We start from the raw sequence: 20,362 nt of genomic DNA, 5'->3' as shown, positions 1-20,362 counted from the left end.
TGAACTGCCTCGTGTTTCTCCTTGGTATTTTGCCTTTGAAGTCTCTGTTTTATTTCACAAGGTGATGTGGTATGTGCCCTGGTACAGGCTTAGGTGCCCTGTCTCGTCCTCAAACCCCCTTTGATGAATCAGTCCTGATGCTTTCGAGTCAGCGTCCCTGATGCGCACTAACATGCCCTTCAGTGTATTTTTTCCATCATTCCTCTGCTCGGGTATCATCAGTGACTCCCTACTGCTTGTGTGATCAAATCTAAATTCCTTTCTGCTCTCATAAAGATATTTGGCTACTAATCCTGAAAGTGGCATTTTTGTGCCAAAGCAGTTATTTCTCAGGTGCCTGTTGATGCGAAGGGCTGAGCTATGTCTTGAAAAATTCTTAGCCAGACATTCTAGACTTTAGTATTTGACCAAAATCTACTTTCTATTCTTATCTCCATTATTTCTGTCTCAAAAATTCCACTTCATCCATAGATGTCTCTTCACTGACTCCTTAAATTCACCTTGTCTTCCCTCGCCTTCTTTATTTGTTCCTCATTCCTTCACGTGACGTATCACATGCCCTGCCGTTAATCCTCCTCCCTCGGCCCCTCATCCCTCACCTCCATTTGTGTGAACCCCATGCATCTTTCTTGGTTCAGCTTGTAGCTCCTGGGCAGTGGCTCTTACTGCTTTGGCACAGATTCCCTTAAGACACAACTGTGGAAGCCATTTGTTTGATCTCACATTCAGGCTTATTTCACCGAAGCATGAGTTCCTTGTGGAGGCTGTGTCTGAGTTGGACACCTTGCCATCCTCTTCAGCATCTGGGGTGATGATGCTTTGCACCTTAGCGGTTAGGCCATGATTATTGAGGACACCTCATGTCAGAAAGGATGCGAGATGTGACAGTCTCGGTACCCACCTCTGGTCATGACGTGCGTTGGTAGCACATGAGGCCTCTTCCTTTCTCTGTTCAACTAGCAGTGCCTAAGTTGTTGCCTCTTTGAATGAGTAAGACTTTCCACAATAAAAACACATGACGTTGTCAAGTATAAATAGAAAAATGCTGTTTCTTGTGTAGGGGTTGGTGGGGGGGAAGGAGACAAAAAAAAAGACGCCATCAGCTTTCTTGGTGCAGTCCTTCCACATTCAGGTTTGCTGCTGAGAAATGACTGTAGACTTACTTGCTGTGCACAGAGGAGGAGCCTAGGTCGCTGAGCGGAGGTGATGCTTGTGCGGCTGGCTGAGCCAGACAGAGCCCCTCCCTGACTTAGAAATCCTGTGTGAAGCTTCCAGATGGGGAATGTGGCTTTTGTTTCCTAGGAAGCCATCAAAACTAAATTGCAGAGAGAACATGGCTTCTCCTCTTTGCTGACACCAAGCAAGGCCGCAGAACCCTGGGTTCTGAAGCCCAAAGCCAGCCTGATGTGCAGGGACGCTGCCACTCCCCTTCCTTGGAGCGCGGGCGTCCTCCCCGATCCCTGTTAGCTCTTTGTGGGATCTTATGGAAGCCTGACCGTACTCATCACTCCAGCGTCCCGAGAGCTGCCTCGAAGTATTCTTGATGCCGTGGCTGAGCGAAGTCTCTTCTCTGCTGATAGGGCTGGACGAGTCTTTACCTGCTGGAGGAGTCAGAGGCTGTGCATGTCATGTGGAATTTGGTGAATTGAAGATAAGACGATGCAGCGATGACAAGTTATTCTTGTCTTTGCTCCACACGGCGGGGAGGGTCTAGTTTTAATTCTTTTAATGTTCATTTAATATTTAATAGCAGCGGCTGTCTGCTAAGCCCTGGGGATACAGTGATGAGCATGATACACATAGAGCAGACCTGACGGAGCTGCACTTACTTTAGTGGGAGAGAAATAGGCCTCAATTGAACAGCTTCATGAAAGTATGCGATAAGTGCTGTGAAAGCGAGGAGTGGAGAACTGAAAGCATGTTGTGAAGGGCTGGTCAGAGGGGCCAGGGAAGGCCTCCCTTCAGAAGGGACTGCTCTAGTCACTGACCCAGGATGTTGCTGGCTCACCTCTTTGCTTGGTCCTTGAAGGGGAGCTTAACTTCCTAAGTGGCCTGCTTGGCACTGCTGCGGATTGCAGCTGCTCTAAATAAGCACTAGACCTCCTGCGAGACTGTCCCCCTGCAGTGTGATGCCACAAGTGGTACAGTCAGAAGTTCGTGTGTATTTTGGCCTTGCCCCCGGTGTCTGGCACAGAGCTCCTAGAACCCTTGGAATTTCCGGCTGGGGCGTCTTTTGTTACTCATAAGCGCCCCTTTCCATCCTGCCCGAGTTTATGCTGATGGAGTGACTCTGGGTGGGGGTGCTGGTCGCCAGAGGAGCTGACCAGGTGGTTGGAGGGGCGGAGCTTTCAGTAAACCTCCTGACTGCTGAGGGGGCGGTAGGGGCTGGAGATTTTCCATCTCCACTGGCCATGAGTTCATCAGCCGTGCATGCCTACGTAATGAAGTTTCCCCAAACACCCCTAAACGCCAGAGGTCGGCAGCTTCCAGGCTGGGGAACGAAGGGAGGGTCTGGGAGGGCAGCGTGCTCAGTGCAGGTGGAAAGCTCCCCCGGTCCCGCCCGCTCCCCCACCGCCGAGTGCCTCGCCCGCGGCCTCTCTTCCGTTTGGCTGCTGCTGCGTTGTGTCCTACACAGTAAGCCTGTGTGTGCCAGCAACGGTTTTCCTTAGTTCTGTGACTTGTTCTGGTGAATGACTGAACTTGAGGAGGCGGGTGTGAGAGCCCCTGAATTTTGTCCAGTCGAGCTGGACGAAAGTGTGGGTAACCTGGGTCCCTGGGACTGGAGGCTGGCACCTGCAGTGGCGACGGTCTTGTGGGACGGAGCACTTACTTAAACCTGTGGAGCGACACCGCCGTACGTGTCAGGGCAGCCTTGCGTCACCGGACACCCAGCTGGTGCAGAGGGGGCGGTGTCAGAAAAAAGGCAACTCGCTGTGTTTCCCCTGAATAGAAACCAAACGTTTCTCTGCTCCAGCAGGAGCCAGTGGAAGCCAGTGGTCTAGACCCCCAGCGGCCATAACCAAGCTGCAAAAGTGAAGCTCCGATTGAACACCAGGGTGAAAGCGGACTTTTTACCTGAAACGTGGATGACACAAGAGCTTGTTTTTTCGAAACTGACCTATTTCTCTCTTCGCGTTCTTGCTCAACCCTTTACGTCCGCACCTCCTTCCAGGGAAAGTAGGAGCCAGAAGAGATAAGCAGTCCTGGCTGGCTGGAATGTTTTGAAGAGCCGTCTCTGCGCTGGGCAGACAGGCGCGGCCGCATTTCATCGGCGCCGTGAGCAGAGGTCGGTCCCCAGCTGGCACCGTGTTCGGTCCGTTCCTGCTCGTTGCTGCAGGGTCGACCTGGAGAAGGGCCTCCTCCTCGGGCTACTGCCTGCTCGCAGGGAAGAGATTGCTGCAGCTCTGTTGTGGCCACGCATTTCCACCTGGACCGCTGGGCCTGTTTAAGAAGTTCTTTTTGACTTTATAGCAGGACTTGAACGTGAGGTAGTGTCGGTGGCCTTCCAGCACTTGCTGCTTTGTTTCCTTGGAACCAAAGTGGTGTGAACAGGGCTCATTTCATGGCTGTTTGTTTCAACTTCGGATACTGTTCCAAGGCCAAAAGCAGCTTCTTTTAAAATTACTGGCAAAAAAAAAAAATTACTTTCTCTGAGTCACCCTTTACATTTACGTGCACTGTTAATGATTTCAAAGTGCTTCCACAGTATTTCTTTTACCACTGCTACCAACTCGCAAGGCCAGCATGAGCGTCCACGCTTTGAAGCCTGGGGTGGGTGAGTGCGTGGCGTTGGTCCACGCAGATGGAGGTGGAGGCAGGCCTGGGAATCGCTCCAGGGCACGTTTTCCACGCTGTGAGCAGAGAAAACCAGCCCCTACCGCTCACTCCCACTTGGGGGAGGGGAGGGGAGGGTTGGGGGAAGGAAAGATACACAAATAAATAATAAGCGGGCAGTTTGCAGTTACCTAGAACGTCTCCAGCACATTCACAGAGCAGCGCCTCGGCAGGAGGGCCAAACACTGCTTTCCCAGAACCGACCACCCCGGCAGCGAGCGCTGCTGACCAGGAGGTGGAGGGGACCTTCTGTAAAGGTGCCTGATTCTGGGAGCACAGACGCCAGCAACGGGTGGACAGAAACGGAGCCAGAGGCCTCCCAGCCCCCTCCCCCTCGCAGTCGTCCAGACTGCATCAGAATCCACGACACAGGCAGCGTGAGCTGGAGGCGGAGGTGGCCACACCGAGCCCGCGAGGCTGTGTGATTGCCGCCCGGGAGCCGCGTGGTGCCGCGTCCTTCCTTCCTGTGCCAGCTGTTCTCAAGGGAGTGGGAGTCACGGTGATCACAGAACATGGTCCCGTCTGCCCAGCCTTTTGGGGTCGCCCGTTTCCGGGCACTTACTGAGTTCCTGCTGCTGTGCTAAGCGCTTTGATCCATAGTTGCCTCCTAAGTTATCTAATTGTTAGAACAACTCCATTCTTACCTCCATTTCACGGATGAGAAAATTGATACTTGGCTTGTCTAAGATCAAGCAGGTAGCAAATGACACGGTCTGCACTCGGCCTTGCCCGCTGTGCACCCTCCCTTTCTTGTATGAGTTTCAGGTAAGAACCAGGCCTGACAGAGTAACAACGAGGGCATGAGGTGCATCTTTATCAAGGCACTCAGAAGGAGGGTCATATCTAGGTGATGTGGCATAAATTTATTTTAGCCACATTTGATAGGAAGGCCAGGAAGAAAAGCCACGTGAAACATCATTTAAACACAGTTTAGACGCGGGTTATTCCTCTTGTCGCTAGACGGGAGGGCAATGTTTCTCTGGGAGAGGTTGTGCCGGCAGGATGCTCCCCTGCTCAGGCGTCTGTCACGTTGATCTGAATTACTTAAAAGAGGCAGGCAGGATGGAGGGAGCAGTGGGTGGTTCTGCTTCTCTAGATGGGATGCTGAGTCATGAGCTAGCACAGCTATAGGGACCTGATTTTCAGATTGTGTCTTTTAGTTTCTCTAAAAGATAGACTGTAGTTTTTTTTGTAAAGCGATGTCACATTCTATATAAAACTCCCTCTCACACGGCTCATTGCAGAGGCGGTGTAGCGGACGGCCCTTAGTCAGAGCTGCTGTGAGTTCTGCTTCGCCTTGTGAGCCTGAGCTTGAGCAAGCTTCTTGGTTTCTCCAGGCCTTACCTTTCTCACCATTAGAGTTGGGATGGTTGTTCCTACCTCAGTCAGTGCGCAGTAGCTGTAGCCTTCCCCCTCCCACCTCCCATCGCTTTCTCCATTCAACAGACGATTATCAGAAGACCTGGTGTGTCAGCCCCTGTCTTGCATGCTGAGCCCTTCTGAGAGGCAGGAAGGCAGCGCCTGACCAGCTAATGGCGATGCCGCTTAACAGAAGCCGTAGAGCACTGAGCGCTCCCTCAGCGCCAAAGGAGCACCTCCTGTGGAACAACTGCTCGTTTCAGGGGAAGAGTGAGCAGCAGTGTTTATTTGAAACATCGTTTGCTCTTTGGGTCAGAAATTAGCTGGATCTAAGCACTGCTCTGATTTGCCCTGCACAGCAACTTGATTTCTGTCATTGGGTTAACAACATGGTACAGCGGCCAAAGCGTTCTTTACAGTGATCACTGTCGGAAGTTACCGGTGTTACGAGACTGAAACCACCCCAAGATGTGAAATATTGTCATCTTGATCGTAGCTCACAGGGTTGTGGAAGTACAGTACTCAGGGGGCACTTCATACGCGGCAGGCTCTGGGCGACAAGGGCCGTCCTTACCTTCCCGGAGCCTGTGGTCTTAGGGGGAGGTGGACTGGGCAGCACTTGGGCACCGAGCAGCATGGTGCACGCTATCCTTGTGGGGCGGAAGCTCGATACTTCCACTGGTCCCAGCATTATTCCTGTTGCACTATGCTGCTAGTTTGTACGGAAGAAGAATCGTGAAATCGTAATGTGGTGAGACCTCAAGCTCGTTTAGGGATGCGTGGCGTTTGTCCAGTGATCCGTCACTGACTCAGAGTGACTCGCTGCCATTTTGACGCAGCCAGTCCTGCTGAATGCGACAGCAGTTCTCCATTCAGATTTGTGAGATGTCGTGTTTGGTGAGTGAGTTGGCAAATACGAATTTTTCTCCTTTCTTTCTGAAGGGGGAGGCTCAGCCTCTGCTTCTGAACCTCTGTGCCTGTCATGAGCTGGTGGAACGGCTGCCTGAGGCTCTGGCCCCACTGCTTTGCTCATCGCCCTTCCCGACCCGCCGAATGTGCCCCCAGGTCCCTCAGGGCGCCAGCCCCGCTCCTCCGTGCCCTTGGTTCCTGGCTGGTTGGGGAAACCTGAGCTGGTATCATTGGCTCAGAAGTAATTCCTTACTCAGTACTTCCGGTGCAGGAGGGCAGGCCTGAGACTGGGGGCAGCCGAGGCGGGTTGTCAGCCTGTGTCCTGGGCAGGCTAAGGATCTGATGCCACTTCAGGCCGCTGTTCTTTAAACACCTGTTCCGCATTTCTAAGAGGAGCCAGGAGCTGTATGAGAGGGAAGAGGGAGCCAGAGAGCCCCTTGCGGCCCCCCCTCCGCCAGCTCCCAGGATCTCAGCCGGCTAGAAGTCCCCTAGCAGACTCCCAGCCGTCCCTTCCAGCCACGCTCTGCACAGGCCCCGACGGGAGGTCGGGTGGGCACTACGTTTGTGCAGGTCAGCAGTTTTCCCGAGATGCTGCGGCGCCCGTTGATGAACTGGCACAGGGCGGCTGCCCTTGACCTGGCCCTGGAAAGAGACTCCGGGGTAGGTCCCGAGGATGCAGGCAAGTGAGGTTCTGCCCCCGTCCTCGAAGGTCTGCAGGCAGTCGCTTATTGCGTCTCTTAAAAGAGTGAGAGGGAGCCGCTAGTGGCGGGCTCTGGGGCGCAGGTGGAGGAGCAGTGAGTGTGGCCTGCGGCGGGCGTAGGGTGGGGCTGCTGGTGAAGTCAGGCGTCCTTGTCTTAAGTGCACCTGGTACTCACGGTCTGAACCTTTCAAACTGGTGGACACAGGACACTTGAATTTTACACGACCTGGCGCCTTCAGCCTGGGGGCTTGCACGAGGCAGGTCGCGTGAGTGTGCTGTCGCAGTGGTTCTTGCCGCATCTGACCTGCAAAATGGGTCGAGTGGCCCTGCAGAGATTCTTGCCTCCTTGCCAAACCCTAAAAGGAGTCTGCTTAACTATCGCTGAAAGACAGACTCGCCCATCCCCAGACTCCAGAACTGTGCGGCAGTTCTTCGCTTTCCTCCAGGCAGTGTGTTTTGTGCGTCCCCTCTGGCCCCCCTGACGGTAGGGAGGTAGGAGCACGCGCCTTGGGGCCTTTTGTTTTTCCGTCAGGAAGCTGACCGCCCCTTGTTGTTCCTTAGTCCGCAGTCACTTGGGAGTAGCCCTTCTTGCCCCCCACTGGGAACCTTCTGAAAGGAGCTCTCATTTGAGAAAGGGAGTTCTCAGCGTATGCTTGTCATTGCCAGATCTTCAGGAATACATTTTTTTTAGATGATCTGGGAATTTATTTTTTGGAGTGAAAATTCATGTCTCTTCTGTCCTGCCTCTGGGGGGAGAAAACATTTTTCAGGGGAAGATAATGCCGGCTTTACGGCCTCCACGAGCACTGGGCTGGGGAGCCCACGGGGGCCGCCTCAGCGGCCCTTCTGCCTCGGTCGCGGTCCAGCCCCTGCCCTGACCCTGCCTGCCAGGGAGCATTTGTCCCTGTTCTGAGGAGCGTTGCCATTTAGTGCTTTCGTGTTGGTTTCTTCCTTCCCACTTGTGTTTTTGTTTGCTGCTGGGGAGGAAGAAAGACGATAACTTCTGCTATGGTTTCTAAAATTAGTTTGAGTGATTTGATTTTACCCCGGGTAAAGAAATGGAGCTAGATTTTGCTTTTTTCGCTTGATGGCCATGGCTTCACTCTGAGATGACAGGTTGTCGTTCTGAGCGAGATTTCATTAAGTTCTACATTTAGTCTTCCCAGCAAAATATTCCTCCAGTTTAGGTAAATGTGAAACAGGAAAGAGGAATGAAACTCATTGCTCAGACATGTCGGGAGGCATTCAGCCCAGTTCAGTCAAAGAAATGCACGGTAAGGCAACAGCGAGACCGTTTTCGTGTGTGGGATGAGCAGACTTATTTCTGACGATGGTTCCCACATGTGGTGAGGGTGCTGCTCGTGCTGTTTGTAGGAAGGAAAATTGGTGTAATCTCCTTGGGAGATAACTTATGTTATATGTCAGACGCCTTACGGTGTTAATGCTCTTTGACCCATCACCCTTACTTTTGGAGGTCCGTGCAAAGGAAGTCATGTGAACATAATTAGAGATGTTTACAGCTTAATTAGTAGTAAAAAGAGAAAATCTAAGATTCAGAAGGGAAGTGATTTTGTAAACTGTGACCTATCCACGTGTGAACTACTATGCTTCCATCAAAAATGATATACAGAGAAACCACAACATTGTGAAGAAAGCGTTTGAGAAATGAGGCGACAAGAGGCCTCAGTGTCCTGCTGTTGAATTTTATAATGGCGCGATTGTGTGACAGCAGCGGGCCAGCAAAAAGCAGAGCAACAGCAAACTGGAAGGAGAAGGTGATCCTAAACATTAAGCCGCCGCGGCTCCGTGCTCCCCTGTTTGAAGCACAGACATTTTCAGTGAGCTTTCCTGTCTTCTGCTTATAAAATGAGTGGTGCCTCAGATATAATGCTTGTCTCATTCTTCATTACGAATTCAAAATTCGTGTTTCTTGCCTTGTGAGCTCCCGTGGGGATGGGACTGGGTGTGTGCCTTATGGCAGAGATCTGTTTCTCTCCCTGGGCTTCAGCTGACACCTTTTGTGAGAGGTCAGAAAGTGATCTCTTTTAACAGCGCTCACTTTTTAAAAAAGTTATCTTTTGTATGTTGCATAAAGTTATTATACATGTCTGAAATTTTAGAGCCACGTAGGTGGCTGCATTGTCTTGCAGTTCTGTGATGCATAAAATATAACAATATGTTTATGATTTCTCTTTAGGAATTTTTCAAGCAGAAACTAACTGCAGAGCTTCCGGTTGGCCAGCACTCACAGGGTAAGATTAATATTCTAAACTGTGAGCACACGGCAAAGAAAATTACTATTACACTGGTAGCTTGGGGCAGGTAAGTACTGACTGCTTGGTATGTAAAAAGAAATTACTATTCAGACAGACGTTTTGAGTAAACTCCTTTTGATGTTTTTAAACCAATTAAACAGAAAATTAAATCTGAATGCATTCTGGTAAAATGTTATCTTCTTATCCTTTGTTGGTTTTGCATGTAGAAAAGGGTGTATGTTTGGGGTTTGTCATTTTTTTTACCATTAGAGATCTAATGAATCTAATGAATGTCTGTGAGAGCCTTACGCTCCACGACTCCATGTCTAGACTTTTCTGACTTTTGTTTAAGTAGCATTTTTAACGCATGGACTCGGTTGCCATGTTTCCATAAGGGAAGGTTGGCCACGCTCTCCTAGAATAGGTGGGACAGAAATAACCAGGTCCTCCGCTCTGTCACCTCCTGCAGACTTCACTCATCTTTCGTAATTCTGGAAGTTTAATCCTAAACTAGCTCTGTGGCAGAGCTTTTGACTTTGACACAGTGGGTGATTCATGTGAACACGGTATTAAGCAGCATGGCCCTCTAGTGCTGAGAATACAACGCATGTGTTAAAAGCGCGTCACCAGCTCTGAACGCACAGTCCAGGTGAGGCAGGAATGAGGACAGTGGGTCTGCCCCCTGCTGCGTTTTGAACACCCTTCTTTTCATGGTTGAAGGTGTGGACCTCGGACCTCCCGGGTGTCCCCGCATTTCCCTGCTGATCCGCTGAGCTGACCATGAATCTAAAAGCTGATGACAGATGAGCTACTTCTCTGCTTAGGACTCTTCCGTGGCTTTTCCACCACTGCTGTTGATACCCAAACGCTTCATCTCGGCTGCGGGCCCTCTGTACTGCTCTCCCCAGGCTTCTGACAGTCCAGCCAGTGGCCTCCGTTTTGATCTACACACATCCTAAGCTTCTTGCTCTTTCTGCCTGGAATGATCTTCCCCCAGACCATCACATGATTGGCTCCATTTAGGTCTCCATTCTAATGGTAGTCCTTTCAAAGACGCTTTCCCTGACTCCCCAGTCTACAGTAGCTGTGCATTCTTCATAAAGTTTCTGATTCCATCGTGTGCGTGTATTTGATTTTCTCTCTTCCCTTACTGCACAGTGAGGCCCCTGGGATCTAGTCTGTCTTGCACATCTATGTTACCCTCACACACAGAACTCTGTCTGGCACAGGGTAGGCTTTCTAAGTATTTGTTGCATGAACAGACTAAAATCCTGCCCTCTCATTGACAAGTACTGCTTTGCCATTCTCGGTAAGTTTTCACCCATTCTCCTTCGGCATTTTGTTTCTGTAGAACCAAATGCAGAACCCAGTAAAGATTTGGCCATCATCCTGCTCATTTTGGCGCTGAAGTGACAGCATAGATGGTGGGGCTCACTCTCAACCATGCATGTCTTCTCTCCACAGTAAGATTGCAAATCCCATGAAGGCAGAGACAGGCCTCCTATTGCCTTGGTGTGCATTTGTAATGCTAACTTCCGTAATTGAATGCTTATAAATGTTAACTTTAGAGAAATGGTTAAGATTGGTGGCTTAATCATACCTTTAAGTATTTCTGGAATACACTGGTTTCTGTGTCCCAGGGCTCAAAAAAAAATCTCATTTTGATTTATAGTTTAAAAACAATTATAGCACAGAAATGTTCTGGACTATGTTTGCCACTTCATGTTCCAAAACCCTGTTTTATTTTATTAAGGAGGCCTATCATTACTTAGGGTAGGTGGCCAGAAGCAATGCTGTCAACCTCCCAGTTCTTTTCAAATTAGGAAAGTTGGCCACAATCCCGCATTCTGCTACCCTGTGTCTATAGAGGAGCTGCTCGAACACCTCTGGTATTTAGTTCTCTTATTTGCGGAGAGGTAGACCCAGACTCTGCGGTTTCTTCCTGGGTTAAGTCGTCCATGGGGTCCTGCTCCTGTGGAAGGTGGGTCACCTGTGGAAGCACTAGGAGAAGCGCGTGGGCTGATGGTCTCTGCCGTCAGCTCGTCATCCGAAAGGAGAGCATGTGTGTGTCACCAGAGACCATGCATAGTGACTGGGCTTGGCTCTCCTTTACGGCTTGCTTACTCTGAGGAGACAGGAGGGGTCAGGAAAACAATTTTATAAACAACGAAGATGGTGGAGAAGGGTTTGAGGTTGCCTTCTGTTTACACATTCTAGGAATTCTGTAGCCACTGGTGGCTTATGCTCTAGTGTTAATATTATAATAATGTGGCTGTAACTTCTCTTCATTTTAAATGGATTATAGATAATTTGGTAGCTTACTAAAAGCATCAAAGAATTGAGAGGTCTTTTCCTAAAAACACAATTACCATCCAAATTAAATGCGCGATGTATTTCATAACCGTCAGAAACAAGGAGACGTGAAGCCAAAGTCCTTAAAGTTCAGCAAGTGATTTAATTAGGGTTTCTGGAGTTGCTCACATGCTCTCACCTGTCACATCCAGTGCCTTTCTCCTGGGGCTTCAGCTGGTTAGGGTGATTTTCCTCATACTTCGCATGTTATTGGACTGATTCACAGCTCTGGGCAAGAAGCTGCAGAAAGGCGGTGCCGGTCACTGCCCTCCTCTGCTTCCTCTGTGTCTCGGCTGCGAAGCCCGACTCTGGCTTCTGTGCCCACAAGCAGGGCACTGCTGCTTTTTTTTTTTACGTTACTGACTCTGCTTCTCTGTCCCCCTTTGCTAAATCATCCTTGTCTGATTGTCCTTCCTCATCTGATATGTTATGCAGGGAAGAGAAATTCTGTTCTTTACTGACTAAATTCTTTCAGAGAATGAATTCATTTCTATGGCACCGTCTGCTCCGTAAATGCTCATGACTCCAGTGGTGGGCTGAAGATGGCTGCAAATGCTTCGTGATTTTTCCCATGAACAGGTAGAGTCTTGTTTCCCCTCCTGTGCATCTGCCCTGGCCCTGTTACCTTTTTGACCCATCAAGTGTGGCAGAAATGGTGTGGAGTAGTTCGTAAGGCTGGACCTTCAGGAGATTTGTAGCCTCTGCCTTCCGGTGCTTGCAGCTGCTCCCGCTTAGAGCTGAGCCACCTGGCTGTGAGAGAGCCTAACCAGCGATGTGGAAGGGCGGCCGGCGCTTGGCCACTCGCTCAAGCTGAGTTCAGGCCAGCAGCCAGCTGAAACAGCAGCCCTGTGATTTTGGACCGTCCAGCCATCCCAACATTCCGGCCAACACCATGTGAAACAGAAGAACTGCCTCATCATCCCACAGAATCATGAGAAATGATGGATGGTTATTTTAGCTGCCAAGTTTGGGGATGGTTGTTACATAGCAATAAAGAGCCAAAACAAAAATTGGTGCCTAGAAGTGAGGTTCTGCTGTAACAAAACATGTGGCACTGGCTTTGGGACCAGACGGTGGTGAACCTGGAGGGGAAGTGAGAAGACTGTTAATGGTGGCTGGAAGGGCAGTGAGGAAGTTGCTGTTGGAGGGTGTGAAGTGGTTCCCTGGTTGTGTACTGACGGGAAGATTGACAAGATTGACACCCACAGTAACGTGGAGAACGGAAAATGAACCTAATGAATTTGTGGTTCTGGTTAGATTTTCCAGCAGAATATTAGAAGTACCAGCTGACTTTTTTAGACCACTTATGCCCAAAATATTGTAAGAGAGAGGTTAATTAAAGAAGAAACGGTTCAGATTTCAAGTAGATTTTAGAAGATACGTTTCCAGTCCAGAATTTTCTGGGGTCATGGATGAAGCTGTTTCTTGTTCCTAGCTTCTCCACCCAGCAAAAGGGACCCAAAGTAAGAAATGGCCTCAAGTTGAAAGAACAGATCCAGAGCGCTCATGCAGTAAAACTCGGTCTTAAGGTTCGAATGAACGCCAGGGCACGGGTGCAGGACCCTGCATTAAGACTTCAAAAGGCTTTAAGGCAGTGCCTCCTGGATCTGCCCTGTTAGACAGAACCTGAAGAGTGTTGTCCCGCAGCATCCTGGACGTGACTGAGAGCACAGGATCCTAGACTTCAAGCTGAACTTGACGCCATGGTGAGATGAAGCTCTTGGAGGGCTGCGGAGAGGGTGAGGCCTTTCATGTGGGAGAATGGTAAGTCATCTGTGGGCAGAGACTGTGGTGTATCCAATATGGCCGCACGCCCCCGTCGTCTTCCCGCGGGGAGGAGGCGTTTGCTTCCTGTCCCCTTGAACCCTGTGACTGGTAGAATGTGGCAGAGCTGGCACTGTGTAGCTTTGGGGGCTGTGCCATAAAAAACCTGCAGTTTTCACCTCTCTGCTCGGAGTGCACCACTGTAGAACCCAACCCCAGGCTACGTGAGGACACTCGAGCCGCCAAGAAGAGTTTCAGGTGAAGTTCCAGCCAGCAGTCAGAGCCAACTACCAGCCTGGCGAGTGAGGACATCTGGGCCTTCTTTGTGCCAGCCAACACCACGAGGTGAAAGAACCACCCACAGAATCACAAGAAATAAAACTACTTTTAAGCCACTAAGGTTTGGAATATGCAGACCAGTTAGCCAAAATCCTTCCCATCTATATGCTTCTGAGTTCTAGCCTCTCCAGGGAGAGGCTTAATCACCTTAGATACACCCTGCCTAAGGCGTGAACGTACTTTCTTCTGCCTTCTGCTTTTTGTGTGTTCAGCTGTGTTTATTGTACACCACGTGCCAGAAACTATGGAAGGTACCATAATACCTTAGGATCTGAATCAGAGCCCTTTTCAACCCTGCTTCTCCATGGCCCTCTCTTTGGATATTTGATGTTGCTAATGGTGTTGAATTTTTATTTACAGTGATCATTTCATTTACTGCTTTCTTTTCAAATATATTACAAAGTGTCGCCATATCATCTCTGGCCGACATGGCTGAAATAGCCTTTCAGCTGGCCCCCTATTTCTGATCCTTCCTCCTTAAACCCATCCTGCAACTCTCTGCAGTCAGCAACTTGCTGTCCCACTGCCTCACAGGCCTGAGTCTCTGAAGTGTGGTTGGCGGTAGCTGTTGCTTCGTGGTCTGTGGCGGGGAGGGGGTGTGTGTGCTCTAGACACCTGAAACTTCTGGGAAGACTTAAAAGGTAGGCGCTTTCCCCAGATACTCTGTTGCCAGTCTGTCTTGTGAGCCTCTTCTCCTGGGGAAGTTGGGGGAAAAAAAGTCTGGCCTCACCTAGACCAATTGAAGTGCTCTGTAGGAGCGGCACCCGAGTTTCAGTTTCTTGTAAAAGTGCCCCAGCTGGTTCTAACGTGAAGCCAGAATTGAGAACCACTGTCTTAGATTTGCGATTCTCAAAAAGTGACCTCTGCGCCAGCAGCATCAATGTCGACTCAGGGTTTGTTGGAAATGCGCATTCTTGGGCCTCTTCCAGCTCTAACGAGTCAGAAACGCCCAGAGGGGCTCGTTGTGTTCGACTGCACAGGCTCTCCAGTGATTCACGAGCATTGATGTTAGAGAAACCCTTTACTGGATGAATCCTAGTTCTCTTCTAGACCTCAAAATCAGTGTCTTGCTAATTGATCATTCAAGTGCTGGAGAAATGCTAAATGATTGCCTTCAGATTTCTGATGAAGGTTTGGGGGTTATTTAATACAAAGAAAAGGAGCAAATTAGTCCTGGATATAACACATTGTCTCCCAGCGAGAGAACTCACAGAGGTGAGTGTAAACTTCAGTTAGGTGTATGTTAAACCCAAGAAACATCTTGATGAGAAGTAGGACTAAGCATTTTGAAAGGATATAAGGTGATTTTTAAATCAATTTTCAATGGTGATATAGAGAAACCCCATTTTGAATTGTTTGGCTGTATCCCTGCCTGGGGCCAGAGGCAGAGACCTTTGAAGTGGCATCCGGATCTCAGCATATAATGACTCTAAATGCCATCTGATCATCATTTGTTTATTTTTTCACTGGTTATTTTGGAAATGCTTTCAAAGTAAAATAAGGACTAGTGGGAAGTGAAGGCCGGCTAACTTGAGTGTTGTTGTTCAGTCTTAGAGACTATGTGGGGGGGAGATTGCCAAATGAATTCATGTGCTTTGAAAGCTTTTATGATTTTTTGATGAGGTTTAAAAGTTAAAGGAATGGAATTAGGACCATAAAATCCTTTACTTTTAACATTGTTTCTTTGAACTGATTTAGTGCATTGGTATATTAGAAATAGAGATCTGATTCGGATTGAATTCTCATTGTTTGCAAAAATTTTGTCTGGAAAAAATTCCCTAGACACACAAACGGTATTAAATTTTGTAATGACAAAGGAGAGCTATGTTCTAATTCTCCAGTTAAACACTTCAGTTAGAAAATTAACATTTAATACATAGAAATGCTTGAAACTTTTCATACATCATTAAATTCAAACATATTTATATAAAGTCTTAGGTAGTTCAGTGGGAAATGTTTAGTAGAAAAAGTTTAGCTGAGAAAGCAGATTATATACTATGTAACTGGAGACACTGCAGAAAGCTGTTTATTTGTGTCCTGGTCTTTCAAAAGGTTAAAATGGAAGCAGTTATAATGCAGATGTGGGGGTAAGCTGATGTCTTAATCCCTTCAGCACACATTTATCTCTCACAGTTTCTGGAGGCTGGGAGACCTGGGATCGAGGTGCTGGCGGACTCCGTGTCTGATGAGGGCTCACTTCCTAGTTCCCAGATGGCCGCGTTCTTGCTGTGTCCTCACGTGGTGGAAGGGGCAGGCGCGCTGTCCAGGGTCTCTTCTGTGAGGGCCCTCATCCCATTCACAAGGGCTCCACTCTCAGGACCTAATCACCTCCCAAAGCTCCACCTCCTAATACTATCACTTTAGAGATTAGGATTTTAAAATATGTATTTTATAGGGATGCAAACATTCAGTATATTGTAATTAGGGAATAGAGTTAAATATTCAGCTTTCTTTTTAGTTTTTGAGAGAACTCAGACTGGCATAGTTAACTGAATGAGACAGCGTGGTCTAGTGTGCACAAGGCTGGAGATTTGAGCTGGAGGACCTAAGTTCTAGCTGTAACTATTTCTTGCCAGGCTTGTCACCTTGGACAAGATAGCTCCTTTGGGCCTGCCTTATTTTCCATGTTTATGAAATGTGTGAAGAATAATATTTATCTTAATGGTTTGTTGTTGGCATGAAACTAATGTAGTGAAAGTGCTTTGAAAATAGAAAAACAGACATTAGATTATTAATAATAGATTTTTATTTGCTTTCTTGTTGACAAGGAAATCATCAAAGGGAATGTGAACTAGGTGATTAGAAGAAAAGTTTATAATTCTTTTTTAAAAATAATTCTTAAAAAGGTGAACAAGAAACATTCTTTAGAAAAATTTTTGGTTAGAATAGATATGGCGAGCCTGTCCTCAGCTGTGGTTCTCTGACAGGTTAGTTGCAGAAGTTTCTCATTATGATTATTTTAAAATATTACTGTAGTTGGCTTGTGACTCTCTCTTTTCCTAGAAATACCATGTTTAAAGCAGAAAAGTGTATTTGCAGTATTTAAGGGAAACTGTATTGTGCAGGAAGTGATCATGATGGCCTGGTAGCATGCTGGAATTAGGCAATAAATTCTCCCCGGCTCATTACAGATGCAGTGCAGTGGGAAATATGTAAATGTTTCACACAGTGAATGTCTTTATCATGCTTACTACACATAAATGCAGTTATGTATCATATGTTGTAAGCCTTTCAAAAATGAGTTGTGAACAAGAAACTCATACTCCAGTGGCGCCAAGTATGAACTAGTACATAGCTGGGTTGTCACACACTAACTGTGCTTTCTGGCTTGCAAAATAATTTGATACTGGATGGTAATTATAAAGCAGGCTTTACACATGGATTGGTAAATCCAAAGTACATTTCAGACAAGCTAACTTTTTGATCTTTGAAAATGACAAAGTTACAAGAATACTGCTAAAAATACCTTAAATACAATTTGGGGTCAGTACTCTGAGCTGGATTTCAAGTACTTAATAAACCAAAAAAGGATTGTATCTTCAGCCAAATTTATAGAACTTCCCAGCAATTTTTCAGAGATTACATAGGGACTAAACATATACTTTTCATACCCAGCTAAAAAAATTTTTCATGTTTTAGAATGTTTTCACATTTCAAACTAGTCAATATATGTGTAATTTAGACTACTGCAAATGATTGTTTAAGTAGATGCTAAGAATGGCTTTTATTCACCTACAAGGTAAAAAACAAAAGCCCAATACAAAGGGTGTAGCTGTATTTAATAATATAATTTCAGAGAATTTCAGCCATATTTTGGGACTATGTCTTAAAAAGTTATTAACTTGTAACTATCTGATGAGTCACTAGGCTAAGTTTTAGGAGCATTGGGTCTTACTTGGATGGATGGATGGTAAGGTTCAAAAATTATATGGTTTGACAGGCCATCTGATAAATGCAACTGTGTGTGAGGACCAAGTGAGAGAACTTGACATACATAATCTACTTGAGAAAGCCACGTGTTCATCTAAGTGTTGTAGACACAGCATTTTGAAATACATTAATGTCTAAATTTCTGTAGAAACTTCTCTGTAAATTAAGGGAGTTCAGGGGCTGTGTGTGATCTGTTTGTGGGTAGGGTCCTGTCTATACACCTTTGCCAGAATGTCCCCCAACACGAAAAGTAAGCTGGTCTATGAAAAAGCCATCTGCCATATGAAGTTTTACGATGGAGAGGGTCTCTGAGGATAGTGTCTCCAGCTTTGTTTGTTTGAACATCCACAGCTATTTCAAGTTACCTATGCTTTCTCATAGAATGAAGACAATCACAGAGATGGTGTGTCTAAGAAATTTCAAAAGGTGTAGGCCTCCTGACTGAAGAACAGTCAACGTCTCCGATTCATTTTCCTCACTATAGTAAGTATAAGTATTTGAAGTATTTTTATCTTGGCCAGTGTTGACTTATGTTCTTTGGTGGATGAATATTCACTGTCTTGTCACCCTTGTTGTCAGAGCCATTTGTGTTTACATTCTTCCATAATTTCAGCTGTGGATCTTACATGAATTTAACTCTCAGGACCTTTGAGATTATACAGAAAGCCCTAAGCTTTGAGCTGCCAGAGCCCGTGGAGATGGTCCCGTTCACCCTCTTTATCCGTTGCAAGAAATCCCTCTGCAGCCTCCTTGGTGGATGGTCATCTTACTCAGCTCCGCCCCAGTCGGGAGAAGGGCCTCAGCTATTCCTCGGAGGAGTCAGTTCTACGGATGCTCTGCTACAGACTGAATCAAAATGTCGTTTCTAAAATGAGCGCCCACCTCGTTCTGCCTCTGGAAGAATTCCACTTATTCTTTAATCCAAGAGGTAGCACTGCAAGATGTAAAGATAAATTCTCAGGTTCCCCTAGTCATCTTTTATCTCAGCTGAATATCTTCAAGTGCATGTGTTCCTCCGTCAAGTACCTGTGTTCCTCTATAGGAAATGGTTCGTAGGCAAGTCGCTCCTGATTACCTTATTGCCCACTTAGTCTTTAACCCTATGACTGCATGTTGGGTGCCAGGTATGGTCTCACCAGCTGGGCACAGAAGGACTGTTGCCCCTTTACTGGGCTCGTGTAATGCTATGAGTCATGCCATAACTCTTTTCAGCATAAATACAGCACATAGCTGTGACACAGTTAGCCTAAAGGATGCATTTATGTCACCTGAGACCCCTAGATACTTCTCACATGTTCCTCCAGCAGTGTTTTTTGCCATCCTTTCCTCCCGTCGTGTTTATAGTATTTGGGGGTCCTAGTCCAGGATTTTCTGTTTGTCTCTTATAATCCTCTTGCTTCTGTCTTGTCTTGTCTTCACACGCAGTTATGACTAACTGCAGTGGGGTGAGGCAGATGGGGGGAAGTTAAGAGCTAGACCCACCAAACTAAAGTAAAGGTGCCCTGGAGAGTTACTTATTCAAGCCATGTGTCCTAAGAGGAAGTTGAATCCATATGACATGCTGGTGCCCAGTGAGAATACAGCTGGACGGTGGTGCCCCAGGCCAGCAGGTAAGGTCAGGATCAGGGGGTGCCCTTGTTAGGAGACTGCATGAAGAGTTAGGGCTCAGGGTCAGGTGGTCAGGAGCATGCTCGGACCGGCTAGCAAAAGAGAAGATGCGTATTCGCAGGTCCCAGGGCCTCTGTCATGGGATTCTAGGGTCAAAGACAGGACACCAGGCCCTCGGAGGGGGACTGGTGAGAGCAGAAAGTCTTCCTTGGGGGTGCTCCCAGTACTAGGGCGTCCAGAGAGAGAAACTCAGACCCAGGAAGGTTAAGACTTCAGACTCAAAAAAGTGCAAGAGAAGCCCTCGAGCCAAGCTTGGAGCTGGACCACCAGCAAAAGACGACCATGCTGCTGCAATTTTTACCAGAATTGTTACTAGATCCAAATATTTTCTTTTATCTGTCTTAATCTGTGCCATCTTATAGATGGTCTGGATTTTACTAGCTAGCAATTTTTTAAACAATTGATATATGTAAGGCTGAACACTACATGAATCATTTCTGTAAAGAGCATTGTCTGAGTACTTTTTGACGTGAAAATGCAAAATCCACCTTGTTTTTCTAAAGGCAAAAATACTTTAATAATAGCATGTGCCCTGATCATTTATCTTATTAGTGCTTTGCCATCGAGCCGTTAAACGTGAGAGAGTCCCCATGGGGGAGTCGTAACTGGGGCCTCCTTCCCCACCCATTTTTAAGCTGTCAGCTGTGTGTGTCAGCTTTTAAATATTCTAAGTTGGATGTGAACTTAAGTGACGGAGCAAGAGCTTGGAGGGGAAAGGAGGTAATGTATTAAGTCACAGTTTGTTCTGACCATACAATTGATAAATCACTCAAACGCTAGGGGATAATTTTATGAAGCAGTGTTGGCTCAAAGGAAGTTCTTGTAGTGGTGGGAACACAGCTCTGGGGCTGTGACCGATGCTCCAGACAAGTGAGTGGGGCGTGAGAAAGAGCTTACACAGATCGTTTGGAAGGTACAAAACGTGGCTGTTAGAAGTTAGTGGCATAAAAACAAGTTTTCCTCATGTTGATTGAAGAAAATTTGGCCTCCGGTTTTTAATAGCTTAGCATGGAGTGGCGCTCCAGGAGGAAACGAGGTAGCTGCTCCATGTCCTGCACCAAATACCTTTGCAGATGCAGCCTGGCCGGCACCGAATGTGTCTCACCTGAGGGGCTGTGTAGCACACAGAGGGATGGCCTGAGGTTTCACATGAAACCAGAAGGCTCTCCTGCCTCTTGGTCATCAGCCCTGCCTCCCAAGACTTGCCCCTGAGTTGAGTCCTGCGTGGACGTGCATCAGCTTTAGAGTTTCA

At 47.4% G+C, this 20,362-nt stretch overlaps 1 protein-coding gene across 2 annotated transcripts in view; it reads left to right on the top strand.

The window, feature by feature from the left end:
* The window catches only part of LOC102544274 (leucine rich repeat containing 8 VRAC subunit B), a 47,763-nt gene that overhangs the window by 26,256 nt on the left and 1,145 nt on the right, over positions 1–20,362 (top strand). For both annotated transcript variants that reach the window (XM_072968285.1, XM_072968286.1), the window contains exons 4-5: positions 9,000–9,124; positions 17,824–17,925. In XM_072968285.1, coding sequence (XP_072824386.1) covers positions 9,000–9,124; positions 17,824–17,887 — 189 coding nt within the window. In that variant the 3' untranslated portion in view covers positions 17,888–17,925. The remainder of the gene's footprint in view (positions 1–8,999; positions 9,125–17,823; positions 17,926–20,362) is intronic.

The sequence above is a fragment of the Vicugna pacos genome, chromosome 9 (assembly GCF_048564905.1).
Source record: "Vicugna pacos chromosome 9, VicPac4, whole genome shotgun sequence".
NCBI classification, from domain to species: domain Eukaryota; kingdom Metazoa; phylum Chordata; class Mammalia; order Artiodactyla; family Camelidae; genus Vicugna; species Vicugna pacos.
The sequence above is the reverse complement of the archived record's forward strand: the minus strand, read 5'-3'. Positions and strand labels throughout refer to the sequence as shown.